The following is a 20,122-nucleotide window of genomic DNA, read 5'->3' as shown; positions in this document are numbered from 1 at the left end:
AAAGTAGAAAAAAAACACAAATACACACTTAGAAAAACAGAGGGTAAGATAATAAATAAAAAAGATTGGAAAAAAAGTTTTAGAAAGCAAGGATTGCAAAGTTTGAATAAGGATGGAAAAGTAGGCCCCAGCACCATAAAGAGTAAGAAACAAGATGGCTGCACTCATGCGCGACCGCGTGGTGCATTTCGCTCAATATTTCTACTCGAACACGCAATCCACGTTGACGTATGGCGGAAGTGTCACACAAACGGGCGGGACAAGCAACTCCGCCCACTTGTGGAACTCAGTTTTTTTGCCACTTCGCTACTCAAACTCCTCCCAGGACTTATCAGATCCTCCTTACCCTGGTCCTGCTACTTGTAATGTTTGCTCTGCCCCACGTCGTAATCCGAGCCTTGGTCCTCAAGGTCTTGATCTTCATGACCCTCTAAGCCCTGTTTCCAGTACTCCTGGTCATGATCCTTTTACTTTACCTTGTCCTCTTGCTCTGCTCTTCTAGGTGCCTTTGATACTGCCCCCCTCATTCTTTCTAATCCCTGTCCTGCTTATCCTAATATCCTGGACATATTGGCCATTGTCCTTCAGGTCGTGATCTTTGTATTCTTCTTCAATCTGGTTCTGATCCTCCTGGTCCTGGTCCTCCTGCACCTTGCCTGCATGACTCTGCAACAATCTGTCCCCTCACAGATCATCCTAGCCTTTCCAAGTTCCGATGTTCCTTAACCTCCGGTTCATGCTAGTCTAAGAACTTCCTAGCACTGTACTTCCTGGTCCTGGTTTGGCGGGAGGTCTTTCCCATGTACTCCTACCCCTAGTACCTTAGGCCCTGTGTTTTACAGGCTCCCTGGCCCTGGACTGTTTCATCCTACTCACCCTAATTCTCTTGCATCAGCCATCCTGTTCGCCTGATTTATCTAGTAACCCCATTTGCCTATTCCTAACCCTTCTGACCTGGCCACCATGGTCTATGTAGACCTGGTCTTAGGATGGTAGTCCTTTGTCTGGCCATCATGTACCTGTCTTCTGTTGCTAGTTCCACTGGTCTTGGTTACCCAATCCATAACCTTCCTAATCACCGGTCCTCATATCCCATTCTACTCCTACTAGTCCTCCAGGTGACTGGTTTACCTTTTATACTTTGTTCTTGTCCATCTGACCATTGGCCCCTCTATTATGGTCCTCCTAGTAATGGCCTCATTCGTTCTGGTCTTCTTCCTCATCCCTTTAGCACAGGTCCTTCTAGGTTATATGTTGAAGGACACCCTGGTTTAATCTGACACTCCTGGTCCTTCTGATCCTGGTCCCTCTGGACCTGGGCTATCTCGTTCTCTCTAACCCCCTGGTCAATCTACTGGGCTTCGAGGTCTTGCTAGCCCTGGTCCTTTCTGATTATGGTCTTCCTGGTCTGTTTGCTTCTGGCCCATTGGCCATCCTTGATCTGATGTATGTGGTCCTGTTCCTCGTGTCTCTGGTCCTTCTCTCAATTGGTGTCCTGGTACTGGTCCTCTTTGGCCAGTCTACTTTAGTCTGCTACTCCTGGCCCTGGTTTTCCTCAACCCTCTGGTCCTGGTCAGTGTGCACAGGCCCTCGTGGCCATCCTTGTTGTTATAGAACAGGGCCTTCTGTTCCTTCTTCGTCTGGTCCTTCAGTTCCATTGGTCCCTTGTCCACTGTCTTTAGATTCCCCTGTTCCACATCCTTCTGAGTCTTCTGATCCTTCTAACCCTGGTCCCAGTACCCCTAGTGCTGTTTTTCATTGCCCTGTTGCTCATTATCTATTTGTTCCTGGTCCCCTCTGGCATTGGTAAACCTGGGCCTCATAGATGAGGTCTCTCTGTCCCATCTTCTTCTTCTCTTGGTTCTTGGTTCTCTGGTTGTCCTAGACCTCCTGGTCGTCCACCTCTTGTCCCTTATTCTCCTACTTTTCCTTATCCCTCTCCTACTGCTTCCTTCCCTAGTCATCTCCACAATGACCTTAGTCAGGTACAGCCTCCAGGCCTGTGACACAGATTTGGTTTTGAGCCTTCAGCACTGTCAGATACAGAAATGAGAGCCCAGTAGAGACAGTGCCTTGCCCACCTAAAACACTACTTAGCATCTTAAAAATGAAAACTACCATTTCCAAGATGCATTGTACAGGTGATGAAAACATCAGTGTGGCTGAAGGGGCCAACCATAACATGTGACTAATAGGCATCAATGCCCTAAAACCTTCTCTGCTGGGTAAATATTATGAAAAGTGTGTTTATTCACAGGCAGCATAGTGAACTCCTCGTGTGAATTACCTAGAATTCATTACTTACCTGTCTCCTTCTTTCACTTCCCCATTCCATAGAGGCTCCATTACAGTGTCTCACTCAATTTACCTCCTGCAAGTGCCCTAAAGCACTGTGCCCCCAAACACCAATTACCTACTGCACGTCTCCCTCCCTCTGAGGCTCAGATACCACCTATCTGCATTCCCTGTTTGCTGCTGCTTGTTGACGGCTGCAGTGTTGTCAGATTTGAAATAATAGGCAAGCACAAATCCCCTTCAACAGAAGCCTATCGCTAGCACAAGGCAATTCATAAAGCTTAAAAAGAGTCCAGCCCTCAAAAATCATCAAACGGAGCATCATGACCATTACAAAAACCAATGTGTTCACGTGAGTGATTTAGCAAAAAATACTCAGAAGAGAAACCAAGACCGGTTCAATAGGTATATATAAGGGCCTAATAGATAGGTACCTGATAGAATGCAAGGCTGAACTGGAAAGGAATGGACAGATAGGAATATATAAAGCACTCAACAAAAGTTTTAGGTATAAAGATAGACCTTTTGTATTTATTTTACTTTTTGGTTGAAAAACTCATTTCAACTTTATACAAAAGTTTTTTTATATCAAGTAGGTACATATGTCAATTCTGTACAAACAATCAAAACCATTAATAAATATATCTATTAATCAGAAACATAGTTAATGCCCCACATGGAACTCAAAATCATCCATACATACACTCAATCAAAACCACATTCATTACATCAAGTCAAATTGGGGGTGAGAACAAATTATCCTTGGGTGTTCAAATGGGTGAAGTGATTGAATCTCATCCAGAAGAGGCCAGATGGTGCTCTAAAAGGAAGAAGGTCATCAAATCAAGCGCCAACGCGCGTTTCGGTATAGGGCCCACACAGGGGCCCCACCTTCATCAGGGCGTAGACCAGGGATAATAGGGGGCAAGAACAAGATTAAAAGCTAAATCCTTGGAAGGCCGGGAATATCCAACTGCCGAACCTATATGCCAACGCAGTTCGGTGTCCCGTAGGGGCGTCCAGTCGAGTTCAACAATAAAGAGGATTCCTTTCGTCTAGCTGGAAGGTAGACGTGAAGTATATGCTCAAGTCGTGAGCACCAAAAATTTGGATCAGTGATGATTCCCTCTAGGTGCGAGCAACGAATGCTTCAAAGGAGGTCTCGTGGGTTTGGGAGCATAAAAATACAAGATTTAGCATTGAAGGATGGGTAACCAAATATCCGATAACAGGATGGTTGCTGGCGAGCATACACAAAATTTTAACTGATGCAAGGTCCCGATCCCACATTTGTCGATATCGCAGGGACGGCAAAGGAACGGCGTTGCTGTAACCTTTGCTGACAGCCAAATACTCCCTTGCAGAAGTGCATTGCCATATCCTGAAGCTTCTGTTTCCTTTCTACATGTCTTATTCAACTATTAAAATTATATTGTTTTCATCTGTGAACAGCTGAGCTTATTTCAAGAACTTACCTTTTTACAACATATAGCTCATTGTATTTGCACTTACTTTCAAACCCTTCACACATCGTGCATCCCCATTACAAGACGGCCACCACACTACTATTGCTTGGAGTCCCTTTTTAGGTCAGGCTCAGGCAGCACATGCGCTGTCTGGAAAACCTGCTGTATTCAATGCAGTACTTTGCTCCTACCTGCTGGTTTCCCATTGATTGGAAGCAGTGTCACTCTTCTTTGCTGCTTCCTAAGTGGTTAGCCCTGTGATAACTCACTTCCATTGTTTTGCAGAGCAGCACCGCCTGACTACAGTGTCTTTCCACATCCATTCTTGATCAGTTCCTTTGTTTCCTGCCGTGCTGCCTGTCCCTCTGACTTCTGCCCTTTCGCTGCCTGAAGCCCTTCCTGTGGTGGTTGGAGGCGCCCTGGTGGGACGCGGTCCCAGAGCTGACATATCCTTGCTGGAAGCATCGGCTGACATCGGCACTACTTTGGGAGAGGACTCTGTCTCCCAGAGTGCAACCTTCCTGATTCAGCTGCCGTGAGTGAGGGGGAGGTGTGGCCACCGCTCCCAAAGCGCTGCCTCTCCACCCGTGGCGCGGGACACGCGCGGGGCGAAGCACAGACCAAGGGTGGGCCCGTCTGAGCCCCTCATTTGACTTCCAATACATCTCACCGGTGAGACACTGTTGCGCTTATCTACGTTTTGTTTTTCCCAAGCGTATTATTAAGTGGCTGGGACATTAAAGCTGTGAGCTTCAGCAGACTGGTATTATCATACTTGTGTATAATTGGGAGTTGCACATCATGGCCAAAAGAAAGTCACTCACAGGGAAGGGGGTGGTGGGCACTTTGGATGCCTTTCTGAACCGGGCAGAGTCAGCTTTAATGCATGAACTAGCGTTAACAGAACGTAGGCTGTCTCTTGATCCCACGGGAGTAGGGCCACATCCGCACATACATGCTCAGGAAGTTAATACGTCCGTCACAACTTCCCTTACGATATCTAGCGCACCTGCATCTCTGCCACCGGTGGCAATTCCCCCGCATGATTTTCAGGCAATAAATAAGGAGGGTGCGAGACCTAAAGTTGTCACAAGGGCCCAGAGAGCCAAAAACATCCAACCTTCCTGACTGAAACCTCCCGGGAAGAAAAGGAAAACAATGGCTAATACTAGACAATCCAACAATAGCAAATCTAGCACCATGGAACCCTTGACTAATCCTGTGTCACAAATGCCGCTTCCGGAGTTCACTCCCCCTGCAGAGACGGTCAGTGCCATTCCTGCATGTGTAGGTGTGAGAGAGTTCTGGCAAAAATTAGAGGAAACACTAGTGGCGGTTGTATCCCCCTTAAAAGCCACACTCACTAAAATTGAGAACAGACTAGTGACTCTGGAAAGTCTTGTTAACCTTAACACAGTATTAACCCAAGGCCCTAGTCAATATGCTCCTAGGGTTCCATTCAGTGTCTCAGAGGCTTCTGTATGTAAATCTTGCCACACCAGAGCACCCAATCAGTTTCTTACTCCCCCCAGGGGGTCCTACTAGTGCCAGCCTGCAACTTAATACAGTTTGCACTGTTACTGAAGGTGTTCCCCCTGGCAGGTCCCCTGGTTTCTATTCATCCTATCTGGCAAAAGGGCCAGTAGAGTCCTATAAATTCAACATCTAATTCCTATCAACAGCCGGTACACAAGGTGACCACAGAACAGGGGTCTCGCATGGAGCTAGGACCCCAGAGGGTAGCAAGGGGGGGAGCCATGGGTCCAAAGGTACTTCATCTCCCGCCCGAAGCCACTCCACTCACAGTGGTCCTGGTGAATGTCCCCATGCTCCCTCAAGGGGAGTCTGAACACTGGTCTACTCTGCGTAATAGATCCCTACATCACTTAACTGGGAAACCTGGTTTGACAAGTGAGCTTTTTTTGAGATTTTAAAATGGCCCGCAAGATACGGTGGGTGGGTCACTCCAAAAAGTCCCTTGAGGGAGACTGTGTGGTCCTTTCCTTTGCATCTCCTGCACTTGTTCGCACAATTTTGAGCAGGGTGGGTCTATGGCCAGTTAGAAGTCAGAGGGTCAGTATTGTGCCATTGAGTTTATTTTATCATCCTGCAAAACCCTCCCAACATCATCCAGAGGGCTTTGGTGGCGGCTTACCTTATCTCAGCTACCTGATTCCTGTCAGTAATTCTTACGCTCCACTTTATGATCTGAACGAGGTTGACTGACTGGCAACCCCTACACAGCATGACAAAATAGCTGAGGGGGGACATGGCAACCCTGCGGCCTCTCCTGAGGTTCAGCGTAGTAGAATAGCAAGCCCCAGTATTGGTACTAATTTACTTCCTACTACCACTGTGTGCAATTCCACGGGGCCTATTTGCGGTAATTCCCATACACATGATTTGTGTAATGACGTTAGCGCTCCACTTACCACAGAAGGATTGCCCTCCAGTGCAAGTCAACACCAATCTATTTACCCAGCGAACCACACCTCCAAGAAAGTATTGTCTGAAACTAGTATCACCTCTTGGAATATTGCTGGGCTGCGTGCAAAGATTTCAAATCCTGTATGGGCTGAGTTTATAGATAGTATCGACATCTTATGCCTACAAGAAACATGGGAGCTGGAGCCAGTCCATATTTCTGGTTATATGACCTTTAATACCCCGGTGGTGAAGGGCCTGGGAGGAAGGCCTAAGGGAGGCTTATGTATGTATATATCTAACATGTTAATGGTGGATAACATTGTTTTTTACGCAGGGAATTGCTACTATCAGATCATTCAATTGTATGTCAAACCTTCTAAGAGAGTGCTTGTGGTAAATTTTTACAACAATGTACCTGCAGGAGAGCTGGGGATGGAGCTTTTTAGGATTGGCAAGGCCTTGGATGTTATTTGTATTTCGAGCTCCATGGATACTATGATTATTCTGCTGGGGGATTTTAACTGTGCACTTTGTAAATCAGCTAACCCAAAAATTTGTGGCACTGATACGGAAGAGGGGGTACTCAACTGCCATTTTTCACACACTAAGGCTGGGGATCATCTCAATGACATAATGTCTCGTTATGATTTGGGATTTGCAAATGAATTTGTTCCCACCCCTGTGATTATGTCCCCGACTTTTATTGGTAGAGGCTTCGTCTCCACCATTGATTTTATGCTGGCTTCACACACCCTTGCCCCGAGTTTGTTGTCCTTTATGATAGGGACTATCGTGTTGAGTGACCATTATCCACTTTGTCTTAAGTTACAACTACAAGCTCAAAATATTGTGAGGAAGAATCATGTGAACCAGGTGATGGGATCCTTAGAGCTGAATAAAACAAATGGGTATGCACTTCGTTGGTCCAAAGTAGACCCTGAGGTATTGACTAAGCAGCTTATTGTATCCTGTAAAACTGTGTTCGACATCTGCTTAAATAAACTTTCCACTGCAGATGACTTAACTCGTTCTTTCATTGAGATAACTAAAGAGGCTAGGAAGTTACTGACTGCTCAATGCCGCACTGGGCCGAAAACCACTGCCTGCTTCAGTAGCGCATCCACCAAGACAAATTCCAGCCTGAAGGTAGAGCTCCATAGGCAACCTAGATCCCAGGAGGGGATAAGGAGGGCTAGAGCTTCTTATAGGAGGACAATTGCTGCTAGAAAGAGGTCACTGAGGGATGAAGCCTGGGAGTCGCTACATGCCGCAGCCCAAAATAAGGACTCTGCGGCCTTCTGGAAGATCTTAAGGACCCCACCTCTGTGTGGGGGTGGAGGACCTTCCATTGAGATTGCAATCTCAGAAAAGGATTGGATAACCCACTTTTCTGCATTATATAATGGCCCAGACAAAGATGAGCTGCCATCTCAGGGTCCTCTCTGCGTACACAATGGCAGGCTCCATGTAACGCTGGATGAAATGGTACTGGCTCTTGCCCGTAGCAAGGGGGGAAAGGCTCCAGGCCCTGACAGCATGCCACTTGACTTGTTCAAGTCAAGTGTCCTGCTCTGGGCCCCACTACTAACCCAGATGGTCAACGCCAGCGATAGTACCACCTTCCCGAAGACGGAGTCCATCATTGTCCCAATATTCAAGAAGGGAAATCACCAAGATCCTGGTTGTTATAGACCAATTCCCCTTCTTGACTCCATGGTGAAGGTGGCAGGCCGAGTTGTCCTGCACCAACTACCGGACTGGGCAATAGAAAATAATGTTCTGTCCGATCTCCAGTATGGGTTTCGGGAGGGCTTGGGAACCCTGGAACAGAGTCTAAACCTGGCAATGATCGTCGGGAAATACACAAGAGCCAGAAAAGGGAGACTATACTTAGTCTTCGTCGATTTGACTGCAGCATTTGACTCTGTAATCCATGCAAGGTTATGGGGGATTCTTGCCGACCTTGGTGTGGATCCTAATATTATTGCCTTCCTGCACCGTTTTTACGAGGGAGCTTCAGCCAGCGTAAGATACGGGGTGGACGGCCAGTGCACAGCAGGATTCCCTGTTAGAAGAGGGGTCAGGCAGGACTGCGTCCTGGTCCCTTTTCTTTTTAATTTATACATCAATGGCCTGGCTGAGATTCTCCTTAAGAGTGGGCATGATTTTCCCCAAGTAGGTGGGAGACCTATACCGGCCCTATATGCAGATGATGCTGTTTTAATGGCGCGTACAGATAATGGGTTACAAAGGGTCCTGACCAGTTTTAACACCTTTATGTTTGATTTGGGCTAAAAGATTAATCTTTCCAAAACTTTCATAATGAATTGTGCTACTGGAACCCGGAGCATCATGGGTCGGGATATCTATTTGGATTGTAGGAAGCTAGCAACTACAACTACTTTTTCGTATCTCTGTGTCCTCTTCAGTCATAATGACACATGGACCCGAGCAATTGAGCAGAAAAAACTGGGTTTTAGTAGATCAACCAGCGCCCTGGCTACTTTTGCAAAGAGACTGGGAAGGAAGCCGCCCGGTGAACTCTTGCAAATTTACAAGGCCCAGTGTACTTCAGCAGCGATATACGGGGCAGGGGTATGGGGCTTTGCCAATTCCCTTTCCCTTACAAACTGTGGAAAATGCTTTCCTCCGGTATATCCTCTCTGTCTCTCCTGGCACGTCCTCTTTTGTGTGCCATGAGGAGTTGGGCCTCCCGTATTTAGCAGATCTTATCAAACTTGAGCCAATTCTCCTATGGCATAGGATCTGGATCAGTGAGCAGACCCACTTAAATAGAGACATCCTGTTTGACTGTATTAAGTTGGATGGGGCGCTGAAGATACCCTGGCTTAGGTTTATTTATAGGTTTATGAACGATCTTGGACACCCAGAGTTTTACTCAAATCCCAGCTCTATGGCTCGAGTATAGAGGAAAACCCTGAAGAAAGAGTGCCTCGAAATGTTGGGTTCTGTTAGAATAGCAGATGAGGCATTGAAACTCACAGTTATCCAACACCAGCTAAGGGTTAGTTCTCTGGGTATGGAACCTTACTTAAATTTTGTCCCAAGTGGACATGATAGAATGCTGTTGATAAGATTCAGACTGGGTGTGGTACACAGATTAGTAACTACACCCAAAATGAATGTTTGGTTAAGAGTGTTACTTCCGTGTCTGTGTGACACCTTCTCAGAGCAGTCCACCATCCACCTAGTTTTTTTTTGCAAGTTTTTTAAAGAATTAAGGAAAGTCTGGTTACTTCCCCTTTTAAGACAGCAGGGCCTTAGGCAATGCCGTCCAGCACTTGTTCGTTTACAACTTTTAGAGAATGAACACGTGGCCTGGAGGTTATCTACTTTTTTGAAAAAGGTCCTGCGGTTGAGGAACAGTATGTCATTCGAACTTTGGGAGGCTGCCTTTTAGGTGAATTATTAGGACTTGAATTATGTTTGGATTTTATGTAAACTACATTTTTAATGTAAGATGTTTTTGCTATTTAATCCTCTCTTTTTTAACTTGGATATTTTAATTATGAACTTTTATTTTAAATATTTAATGATTGTGATATGTGCTTTTATGACTGTAATTTTCATGGTGGAATAAAGCTTAATTGACTTGATCAGTAGTTGGTAAGAACTCTTTTTTCTAATTGTTGCTGGGCACCCTGCGCTGTATTGTTTAAATATGATGGGAGCTTTGCTTTCTTCTGCGCAGCACACCACACAGTCCATAGAGCAAGGCACGCGCTTTGTTCGCGCTGCCGTTGATAGTGAGCGGAGTGCCCTTGGATGGGAGATCGGCAGCATCCTGCCCGTCTTCGCTGCCCTTGCTACCAGGCCTCGGTCATTATGAGAAGGCTAACACGCTTGCGTTCAAAGCACCATTTCTCATCGAACCCAACTACATTTTGCAAATGGCGCAGACCCTCAGTTGTTGGTAAGAAAACATTTTTTTCTAATTGCTGCACCAGGGCACCCTGCGCTGTATTCCTTAAATATGGCGGCCACGCTTTGCTTTGTTCTGCACAGCACACCACAAGGTTCATTGAGCAGGGCGCACACTTTGTTCGCGTTGCCAATGCTAGCGAGCAGAGTGCCCTTGACTGGGAGGCCGGCAGTGTCCTGCACATCTCCGCTACCCCTGCTGCCAGGCCCGGGTCATTATGAGAAGGCTAGCAAGCTTGCGTTCAAAGCACCATTTCACCATTTCTCATCGAACACAACTACATTTTGCAAATGGCGCAGACCCTCAGTTGTTGATAAGAATTTTTTTCTTTTAATTGCTACACCAGGGCACCCTGCGCTGTATTCCTTAAATATGGCGGCCACGCTTTGCTTTGTTCTGCACAGCACACCACAAGGTTCAGGGCGCACACTTTGTTCGCGTTGCCAATGCTAGCGAGCAGAGTGCCCTTGACTGGGAGGCCGGCAGTGTCCTGCACATCTCCGCTACCCCTGCTGCCAGGCCCGGATCGTTATAAGAAGGGTAACATGCTTGTGCTCAAAGCACCATTTCTCCATTTCTCATCGAACACCACTTTATTTTGCAAACGGCGAAGTCCGCCATTGTTGCTCATCCAATTGTGAATCTCCCTGGTCGGGGGGGGTGCCCTCCATACCCCCACCACCTCTCACCCATTTCTGCAGGAAGTACTCCGTCTGGTGCGTCATCACACTGCCGACTTCAAAGGCTTTTTCGAGCCTCCTTTCTACTACTGGAAAGTGGCTGCAATGTGATGGAGGTCAGCCGGGTGCTGTGCCATGGATGCGGTGAGTGTGACTCATTATTCTACTTGTATTTATACTTGTTAAATGCTGCAGCGCAGCACGCAGTTCTTTATCTTTACCTTCCTACCCCTCTCTCTTTCTATACCCTCTCTTTCCATCTCCTCCTTACTTACTGAAAACAAACAAACATTTTGGCTTCTCCTGCTCTGTCGCCATCAGTAGCCCCTCTCCCTCCCCCTCTCTCGTTCATCCTCTTATTCCAACACCTGTATCTGTTTTAGTCATCCTGAGTGGTCACAAAGTTTCCAGATTGGTTTGAGATTGGGTAATAAAGTGCACCATTCCTGGAGGTACTATAATACGTGGTGCAGCCTCAGGATAGACACGAAAAAGGGTCAAAATATCAAAAGCTGGCGGATTCATTGTATTCACAACCACATCCATTAGCACCACTTGACAGAGTTTTCCTTTGAAGTGCTACGTTCGTTTTATCGTTTTTCTTTAAACAACAGTGTACACTTCTGCTTTGCCGCTCTCTCTTTGTTCCAGGTATTGCCTCTCCTTCCGTCTCTGTCTCCCTCCTCCTTCTCAGTGGTCGAAAAGTGGCCAGATTGGTGTCACTCCAAACCACACACATTAGCGCCACTTTAAAGAGTTTGCCAATAAAGCTCTACTTTAGTTTGCTCCTCTTTCTTTAAACAACATTGGGGCATATTATCAAGGAAACGCGATAAATATTGTATTTCCCGCATTGCGCGATTCTGTTTAACGCCGTGTATCGCAGGATTTAATCGCCGGGATATTGCGTTATTATCAACGCATATCTCCACGGTGATTAAATCCTGCAATAGCGGCGTGAAACAGAATTGCGCAAAGCGGGAAATGCAATATTTATCGCGTTTCCTTGATGATATGCCCCGTTGCCTCAGCCGTACAATCCACCTGCCATAATAAGTATGGCTAAGTCACTTACAAACCAGGCGTTACAAACCTGTGATAACCGCGGTTAGCGCGGTTTATTTCATCGCATCGCGGGTTTGCACGAGGCTTGATAATATAGGGCTGCCCTGTCAGCGCGGATTTCCATTGAGAAATGGAAAGGAACGCCTACTTTGCATGTGAATAGCGATATTCATCGCTGACATGCAAAGTGGAGTTAAAAGGGCTGCTTACTCAAGGAAACACGCGTTAGCGTGTCCTTGATAATTGTGCGTTAACAAAATTGCCGCTTTTCGGCCGAAAAGGGCCGCTAAAGCGGCGGTATTTGGCTTGATAATATGCCCCATTGTGTTACTCGAGGGAGGAAGTGCACCATTCCAGGAGGTATTGCAATACCTGGTGCAGCCTGGGCAGAGAGGAAAAAAAAGGTTTAAAAGACAAAAAGTGGTTGGGGTCCTGCTCAGCTTTATTCTGCATATATAAATTAACACTAATGGGGGATTTGTTAAATACTTCTAATTTAGCAAGGCAAATAGGTTTCTCTCCAGGCCCCCTCTCTCTTTGGTCCATCTCTCTCACAACCAGAAACAAACTTTATCTTAGATCTCTATCTCTCTTCAAAGCCTACCTAATTAATCCCCATCTACATCCACCATTCTCCCCCTACCTCACATTTATTTCCTTGCTGTTCCCATATCCCTCCTTTTACCTCTAAACCTGCCCTCTGCCATTACATCTCATGATGCGCTCTCAACCTTCCTCTCAGTATTTCCTCATCACTTTGTCACTCCACTCCAACCAAAAACACATACATTAAGGACATTTTCATTTACTATGCCAATAGCTCTAGCTCTCGCAAATGTGAGACCTATTGCATTGCAAATGCTTGTTTTTTTGTATTTATGCAGGCTAAAAAAGACATTCTTCACACTATTTATTCGACCCCTGGTCAAATTGTACATCCTCTCTACTAGTATATGGCCGGCCAAGCAGCAGAGATTATGTATTAATTTTCCGGCTCCTAGGTAAATAGCAGAGGTTTGTACTATATGGCCTGTGGTCGAGTAAATAGGCACTTCCTTATATAAGAGCAATACTTAAACGTATCAACAATAGATGTATAGCAACAGAAACAAGTCTCGTATCTCAATTAGAACAGTGATTTCAATTTCTAACAGCAGGCATAATCCATTCCCATTAGAGAACAGACATTTTTATATAGCATTGCTAAATTACACTGAATAGGAAAAGTATTTAGTGTAAGCACAGCCGTAATGGAATCCTTCACTGTCATGACTCCATTGACGTAAACAAATCTTCTTTCTTAGCTCCAAAATGAGGAGACAGATAAATATTGTATGTTCCACAATTTCAAAAGGGCCAAGGAAACACGCATTTTCTAGACTGAAAATCTAAGTTATGCCATGATGTTCATATAGTGAATTCAACTTTGACAAGATACTTTTCCTTCATTTTGATCTGCTAAATTGTCTACAATGTGAAATGGACATTAAGAAAGCTACTGCAGCTAAACAAACTCACCTTCCAATCTTGCCTGTAGGAAACTAGGGGGCATATTAACAAGCCAGGCGATAAGATTATCGCCGCTTTAGCGGCCGAAATCTGCCGCTAAAACGGCGATAATGGGCTTGATAATATGCTCTATGGAATTCCAATTGAAGCCCATGTTAGATGTCGTTCACATTTAACATGGGCTTCAATTGGAATTCCATAGGGCATATTATCAAGCCCATTATCGCCGTTTTAGCGGCAGTTTTCGGCCGCTAAAGCGGCGATAATTTTATCGCCTGGCTTGTTAATATGCCCCCAAAATGTTAAACTGGGGGAGAGAATGTGCCCCCAACAGTAATATGGAGGACAGAAAATGAGTTCATAACTAGTGAAAACAGCCTTGCCCCTATAAACATATGTTTCATCACCATTCTACTTGATGACTTGGGTCAAGCAGGAAAGCGTTCTCAGAAACAATTTCACACACAAACATTAAAAAAAATAAAACTCACAAACAGATGCAGTTAAAATGAGGTAAGGCCTAGTGGAAAGCTCCAGTGAAGAGCTTTTACCTTCTGACTTTGTTCCTTTTGTCGAAATCAAGGTTCTCCAGCAGGACAGAGGGAAACTATGGCTGAGCAGTGCTATTTGTCAGTTTCATAGTCCTCCTAAAGCCTCCAGCTCTGCTAAATAAAGCTAAAGCTCTAACCGGCTCAAACCAGTGGTGGCTGGTACGGAAGGGGGATGGTGGGCGGGGCTGAAAAAAATATAATATTTATCTCTGCAAGGCTGCTGTTTCTCCTCTATCATCTCTCCTGCCGGAAACAGGAAGCACATAGGCTTCCCTAAGCCAATCATGATGCTGTTGTCACCAGCATAACAGCAGCATTGTGATTGGTCTCAGCGGCATGGAGTGGGAGTGGGAGCCTGTGCATGTTCTCCACCCAGGCTGACATTACAGCCAGCTGGAGAACATGCTAAATGCGCATGACTGTTTGGCCAGCTCAAGACGGCCGGCCAAATCATCATGCTCATTTAAGTGCACGTATTTCATCCTCCCCCTGCTCTGACAGCCCAACCCCGCCTCGCCCTAATCTGGCTTGCAATGAAAAATAAAACGATACGACCATTGTGTTATCATTTTCTTTTTCCTTTTTTGCACTGCTGAAAAGCAGTGGTACAACACTCCTCTGCCTTAGCGGTGGAGCCACCACTGGTTAAAACCCTTGAAATCAGAGCCCTGAAAGTCATGTGAAAGTTAGGCACACTTTGGCACCTTTTCCACCTCTCTTCAATTATCTCTTGATTTACAAACTTTTTTTGCGGGTGAAACATTAGTTTTGAAAAGTTGGGAGTCATGACCAGGCAGGGCTTCTCAAAGCTGGGTACCTTGCTTTTATGGTTCTCCAGCCACCTTGAATCTTACAGCAAAAGGTGCGGTGTAAAGTGTTACACCCATACAGAATCCACCGTCCGATACACATAACCTCTGCTCACCCCAGGGTAGCTTGGCACAGGGCAGTCAGGCTTAGCCCCTGGGCCAAAGTGTAAAGTAATAGCAAAATTCCACCCTCACAACAAACTAAGTACACTACATAAAGACTACACAGGTATGAATAAAACAGTGGTCTTTTCATTCCACACACATTGAAATCAAAACAACATATACATTTGATAGCTACTTTACAGTTATATGCAGTTGTCGAACTCTCCCATTAGCAGCAGAATAACATGAACATACATGCACTAGACATAGGTATTCACTTGCCCCGTTATCACCTCAGTCTCGTAAGCAACATAAACCCATGTGCGTACTTCCCTGAGCTGTTCACGATCCATGAAATTCCTCCCAAGCCAATATGTTCATATGTATTCTATTTTCCTGCTAATACATTAACATGAAACACTACATTCCCAATATTGCACTCCCCGTACAGTTGTAATGATCAGGCAATCAAAGATTTTAACTACACTTCGCAAACCAACCCCTGTAGCCACTCAAACTACACCTGCCAACGATACACATTGCACCCACTGGTGACACTTTGATGAGATTGATGGGACCACCTAAAGTAGAAAGAAACAGATCTTGTTTTTTCCCATCCAGATTAGGCCTTCATGCACCCAGTGAAACCTTCACGAGTACGGGATCACTCCCCCCCCCCCCCATAGGCAAAAGACTGCGACACCGGAAGCTGGCGCACTTCCAAATGGGAGAAATGCTTCCCCTCAGGCGGAGGTGCGAGCTGCTGTAGCTAGGCCGTGGGAGCACACAAGGCACAATGAGAGCCCTCGGGTCCATCCACATTAGTCTCAACAACAGAGTACCGTGTGGCATGGATCCGGGGGGAGGGAGCAGGTGACCTCGGATGGAAGCTGCAATGTCAGGCACTGTTGACCTCCCGATCTGGAGGTCGGAGACTATCTAGGCTTCCAGCTCGGGTCCCGTGATTTCAGAAAATGTCCCCCTACACCTCTCGGACACCACATGCTATACAGTGTGAGCTAGCACAGGGTTCCCGTTTCAAACAAAGGTCCCTCGGACACGACAAACTTCCCCCACACTCCTCAAACTCCTCACATTTCAACACCCCAGGTGGCCCACTGATCTTTATGAGCACACTCCTCTGCACAGTGTGATTACGGCGTATGTCAGGACGGTCCTTGTCCCAACCGACGATCACTTCCACCCGTTTCTCCCGCACCCTGTGTGGTCCTTATGATCGCATGAAAACAGGGAGATCTTTGCTGTCCCTGGGATCTCATCGACAGGAGGCCAACCAACCGGACCTTGAAGAGTGCTTAGGGACCCGGGCCACGACATTTGGCAATTAGCTGCAGGCCAGCAACATGCAGTCAAAATCCACCAAGTGGTAGTCCCCTTCCTGGAGCATGACAAGCCCCAGGCCACCACAAGTCTGCGGATAATTCAGAAGCAGTCCCTCCTGCCCCAATAGTTCCTCTTGTCTTGTCAATGTCCCAGCGACTAATCAGAATAGTATGGTTCCAATCCAAAAAGCATCTCTAACTCCTGAGGGCAGAGAGCCTGTAGGTATACCCACAATGGCCTTTGAAGGTAAGATCATTTCAAAAGTCCACCTTTGAAATGCACAGGCCTTCTCTAAAATGTGTCCTGTCTACCATCCTACCCTGGGAGGCCTGATCAATATTTTTAGTGGGGCCAAGACCCTCCTCCTTGGAATGCAGGTGCCAATTCCATCCTCTCGTGTCCGTCCCAGGAATAAACTTAGCAAGTAGTTGTTTCAATGCCAAGTCGAGTAACAGTAACCTGCACACACAGGACCCTCCAGGGCAAGCCTGTAGCACGTTTGAAGAGCTACCTCCAATAGTGGCAAAAACGGTACTGAAGGTCAACAAAGGAGCATTTGAGTTACATGCCCTAGGTATATGTCTTAGCCCTAGACAAGGGGCTTACAGCTAACTCAAATCAGAAAATCATGTATACACCAATCACCAGTTTGTATATGACAAGCACAGTGCTTTGGCACTGAATAACAGTGTCAAAGTGAGCAAAGTGCTTTGCCAGCAAAACACGGTCCAAACAGGAGGTCAAAAGCCAAAAAGGTCAGGAGAGACAGCACCAAACGATGCCAGGTATAACATTGGACACTCCAGGAAATCTGGCGAACCAAAGTTGAATATTTGTCAGGTATCATCAGCATCTTGTCCTAATTCCCTAGAGAACAAAACTTTTCTAAGTCTAAACTTTCACAACTTTTAGCAAACATCCTATGTCTTGAATTGTACTTCAAATGTTCCCAAATTCTTGGGAATGCTCCTTAAACATTACACAAGAATTCCAATCAAAAAAAGGCTCTTGACCTTTTCAGTCCAGTTACTGCTAGCTTGATGTTTTCTTCTAGGTAAATGAAGGTGCTTTTCGTCCTTTTAATTTCTACGGTTTGCTTCAGAAAATACGTTTCCCTGGAGGAAGGCACTCCTCATTGAGATTCATGACTCTCTTAGTTTTGAAAGTCCACATGCTAGCCACCTTAACTGGCCCAAAGTTATTCTTTTCAGGCACAAAGGTTGAAGATAAAGTAGAAATCACACTGAGTACTTCAGTAGGCCAACAGGAATACTTCCAGGCAGTATTTCTCCTGACCATCTCAATCCCAAGGAGCTCTTTGCCTTAAGGAGGATGTCAGTGTTTTTATAAGATTAACCCGACAAGAACTGATGAATTTCCCTAAGCAAATCATGTCGGAATTCTTGAATAATCTCCCTCTTATTTTGTCAGCACCACGTTGCAGTACCTGTATGTTACAATGGGATCACAATGAACGTAAACTATACACATGATATTCCTCCATTATTTGAAGTAGCAGAACCAAGATTAGTCCACGTTTCTCTCTCTCTCTCTCTCTAGTACCCACTCCCTAAGCCAACATTTTCTGTCCCCCTTAGGTCAACACAGAGTCACACAACAGCTAAGCTCATCTGTTTCTGCAATATTGGAGACCTGGCTTGGATTTGCCCTTCAAAGAAGCTAGTGTCAAGTACTTCCTCTGGCGAATAGCCATGAAACTAGAATTATAGGGGCGGGCAGGAAGACTTTTGTTTTGGCAGGGCCTTGATGACTGACAAACATTCTTTGACAGGCAAGTTTTAAAGTCATTGTAAAGGCAGAGATGTTTCAGAAAGCTTTTGTTCAGAGGGAGTGTTCCAGGAAGGGAATTGTTGGGAAAATAACTCATTAATGTGTAAACCACAGTGATCTAAGCCACAAGAAGGAGTTTGTATACAACTAGACAAACTGATTTCTGATAGAATAGCAACATGACAACCTTATAAATGTCAATACAAAAAAGAGAGGCCCCCTAAGAGAAAGATACACAGGCAGGATACCAGGTGAATATAGTACACTAAAAGAGAAAAATGATCCTGTCTGCAAACTTTGCTTTACTATACAGAAAACACTTCTCTGGAAGTGTGAGATCAGCTATGACGATGCTCTCTGTGTCTTGGTGTTTGTTGTTTTCACTAAGAAATTCATTCTTTTTATTGTATTATTCATCCTGATACGGATATATAATGACTAATAATGATTGTTTTGATACGAATAAAAATAAGAACGTAATTCCTGTTCACTTTTTGTGATTTATTTGAATGTATATTATCTGACTGCATTATTGTATTTTCATCAGCGATACACACAGTGATCAGAGTACCGTTAGGCTCATGCTGTGCCTCGCGAGAGCATTATTCAGAGACAAGTATTTTCCGTATAGTAAAGCAGTTTGCAGACAGGATAATATTATAAATGTCACCCTTGCAGCATGTAATATAAAAATCCATAGTCAATCATTTTGATTATTTTATAAAGTTAGAACTAACTAGGCTTTTGAAATTGTTCATGTTTAAACATTTGTAGCTGGTCTGGTAACAGAGCAATTACATTCATATTATCCTTTTTAGGCGCAAGTTTACAACAAGTCTTATATTGTAGAAGTTAGGATTATTCAGCTGGGTCTATTCTTTAGAATTTACATGGACAGCAGACTTACATAGTATTGAATGTAGTTTTCCAGTTGCAAAAGCAGGTTCAATTTGTGTTCGATAGTTCCAGGCCTAATAGGTTTAGTGGCATAGGTGTACTCCAGCCCATGTCACGGGGTTTGCTCCCAGTGTGAGTAGTGAAAGGTTGGCATCAGGTTCACATGTTGTATTTGACAAGTAAAGTACAGAGGCATCACATAAACTCATCCAGTGTACAGTTACGCTGTCATGACCAGCACACCAAACAAGAAAAACAAAGGTTATTGTAAATCATTAAAACATTAGTTAGAAAATCGGATCTTCCATGTATAGGCACAAACCTCATGCGACTGATCTCTGCTAACAATGTACTACTGACTACATCCAGATCAAGAAACAATTTCTGATTTGAATCTGCCCCTGAAATACAAAAAGCTTATTTTACCATTTAAGGGTTTAGGCATTTCTGAGTCACAAAACATTAAATAGCCTTTAATCAGAATAAAAGAAGAAGAAACCTCCCATGGCCAGTTGTGATGTTTGTTTTATTTGCTCAAAATGTGTACTCCAAATTGGTCCATTTGAAAACATAGATCCCAAGTAAGAGAAATCCAACTTTATACGCTTTCATCATCATGTGATCACAATCTACTTTAGCCAAACATTAATAATGTTTTTGCATATGGATTATGAACTGATTCATATTACAGTAATTATTTAGTACTGCAAGTTGTCTTTGAAGGCCAACATTATTTTATCCATTAAAGCAATTTTACCTGAAAGTATGAATAGATCTCAAAGTGGATTCCCCAATTTTCAGAAGATACCTTTTAGAACACATTCTTTACATTCAATTATAATTCAGTTAACTTATAATGGGCAAACAAGATAAAAAATATTTACTTGAATCTTATACAAATGTCAAGGAAACAGGTTCAATGATGTCTTGCTCCCATAAAACTTTTGTCTAAGTGTCCTGATGGACTAATCTCCAAATTGCAGGGAAACACTGTTCAAAATTCATTTTATATAGGTTTTGCCATATGGAAGCCCTACCATCTATTACAGTCTGCTGCAAATGCTGTAGCGCAACTGAGAGTTGTCAGGCACTGAGTTTCTCCAAGACAAAATGCTCAATAAGATCACGTATTGATTGTGGCAACTACTGGATGAAAACTATCCCATTTGAGAGACATGTGTCTATGTAATTTAGTAAGATCTCCGAAAAACCTTTTATGATGCGTTCAGAACTTAAATCA

The 20,122-nt window shown here is 44.6% G+C and overlaps 1 protein-coding gene across 4 annotated transcripts in view; it reads left to right on the top strand.

Annotated features, from left to right (window-relative positions):
• The first annotated feature begins 9,961 nt into the window (after positions 1 to 9,961).
• LOC146833845 (uncharacterized) overlaps positions 9,962 to 20,122 on the top strand; it is a 170,070-nt gene continuing 159,909 nt past the window's right edge. For 3 of the 4 annotated variants that reach the window (XM_085601744.1, XM_085601745.1, XM_085601746.1), the window contains exons 1-2: positions 9,962 to 10,122; positions 10,833 to 10,955. In XM_085601744.1, coding sequence (XP_085457870.1) covers positions 9,975 to 10,122; positions 10,833 to 10,955 — 271 coding nt within the window. In that variant the 5' untranslated portion in view covers positions 9,962 to 9,974. The remainder of the gene's footprint in view (positions 10,123 to 10,832; positions 10,956 to 20,122) is intronic. The other variant, XM_085601747.1, reaches the window with a different exon arrangement.

The sequence above is a fragment of the Triturus cristatus genome, chromosome 4_2, assembly GCF_964204655.1.
Source record: "Triturus cristatus chromosome 4_2, aTriCri1.1, whole genome shotgun sequence".
Taxonomy (NCBI): Eukaryota; Metazoa; Chordata; class Amphibia; order Caudata; family Salamandridae; genus Triturus; species Triturus cristatus.
Note: the sequence above shows the minus strand (reverse complement) of the source record. Positions and strands in the feature narration are given on the sequence as shown.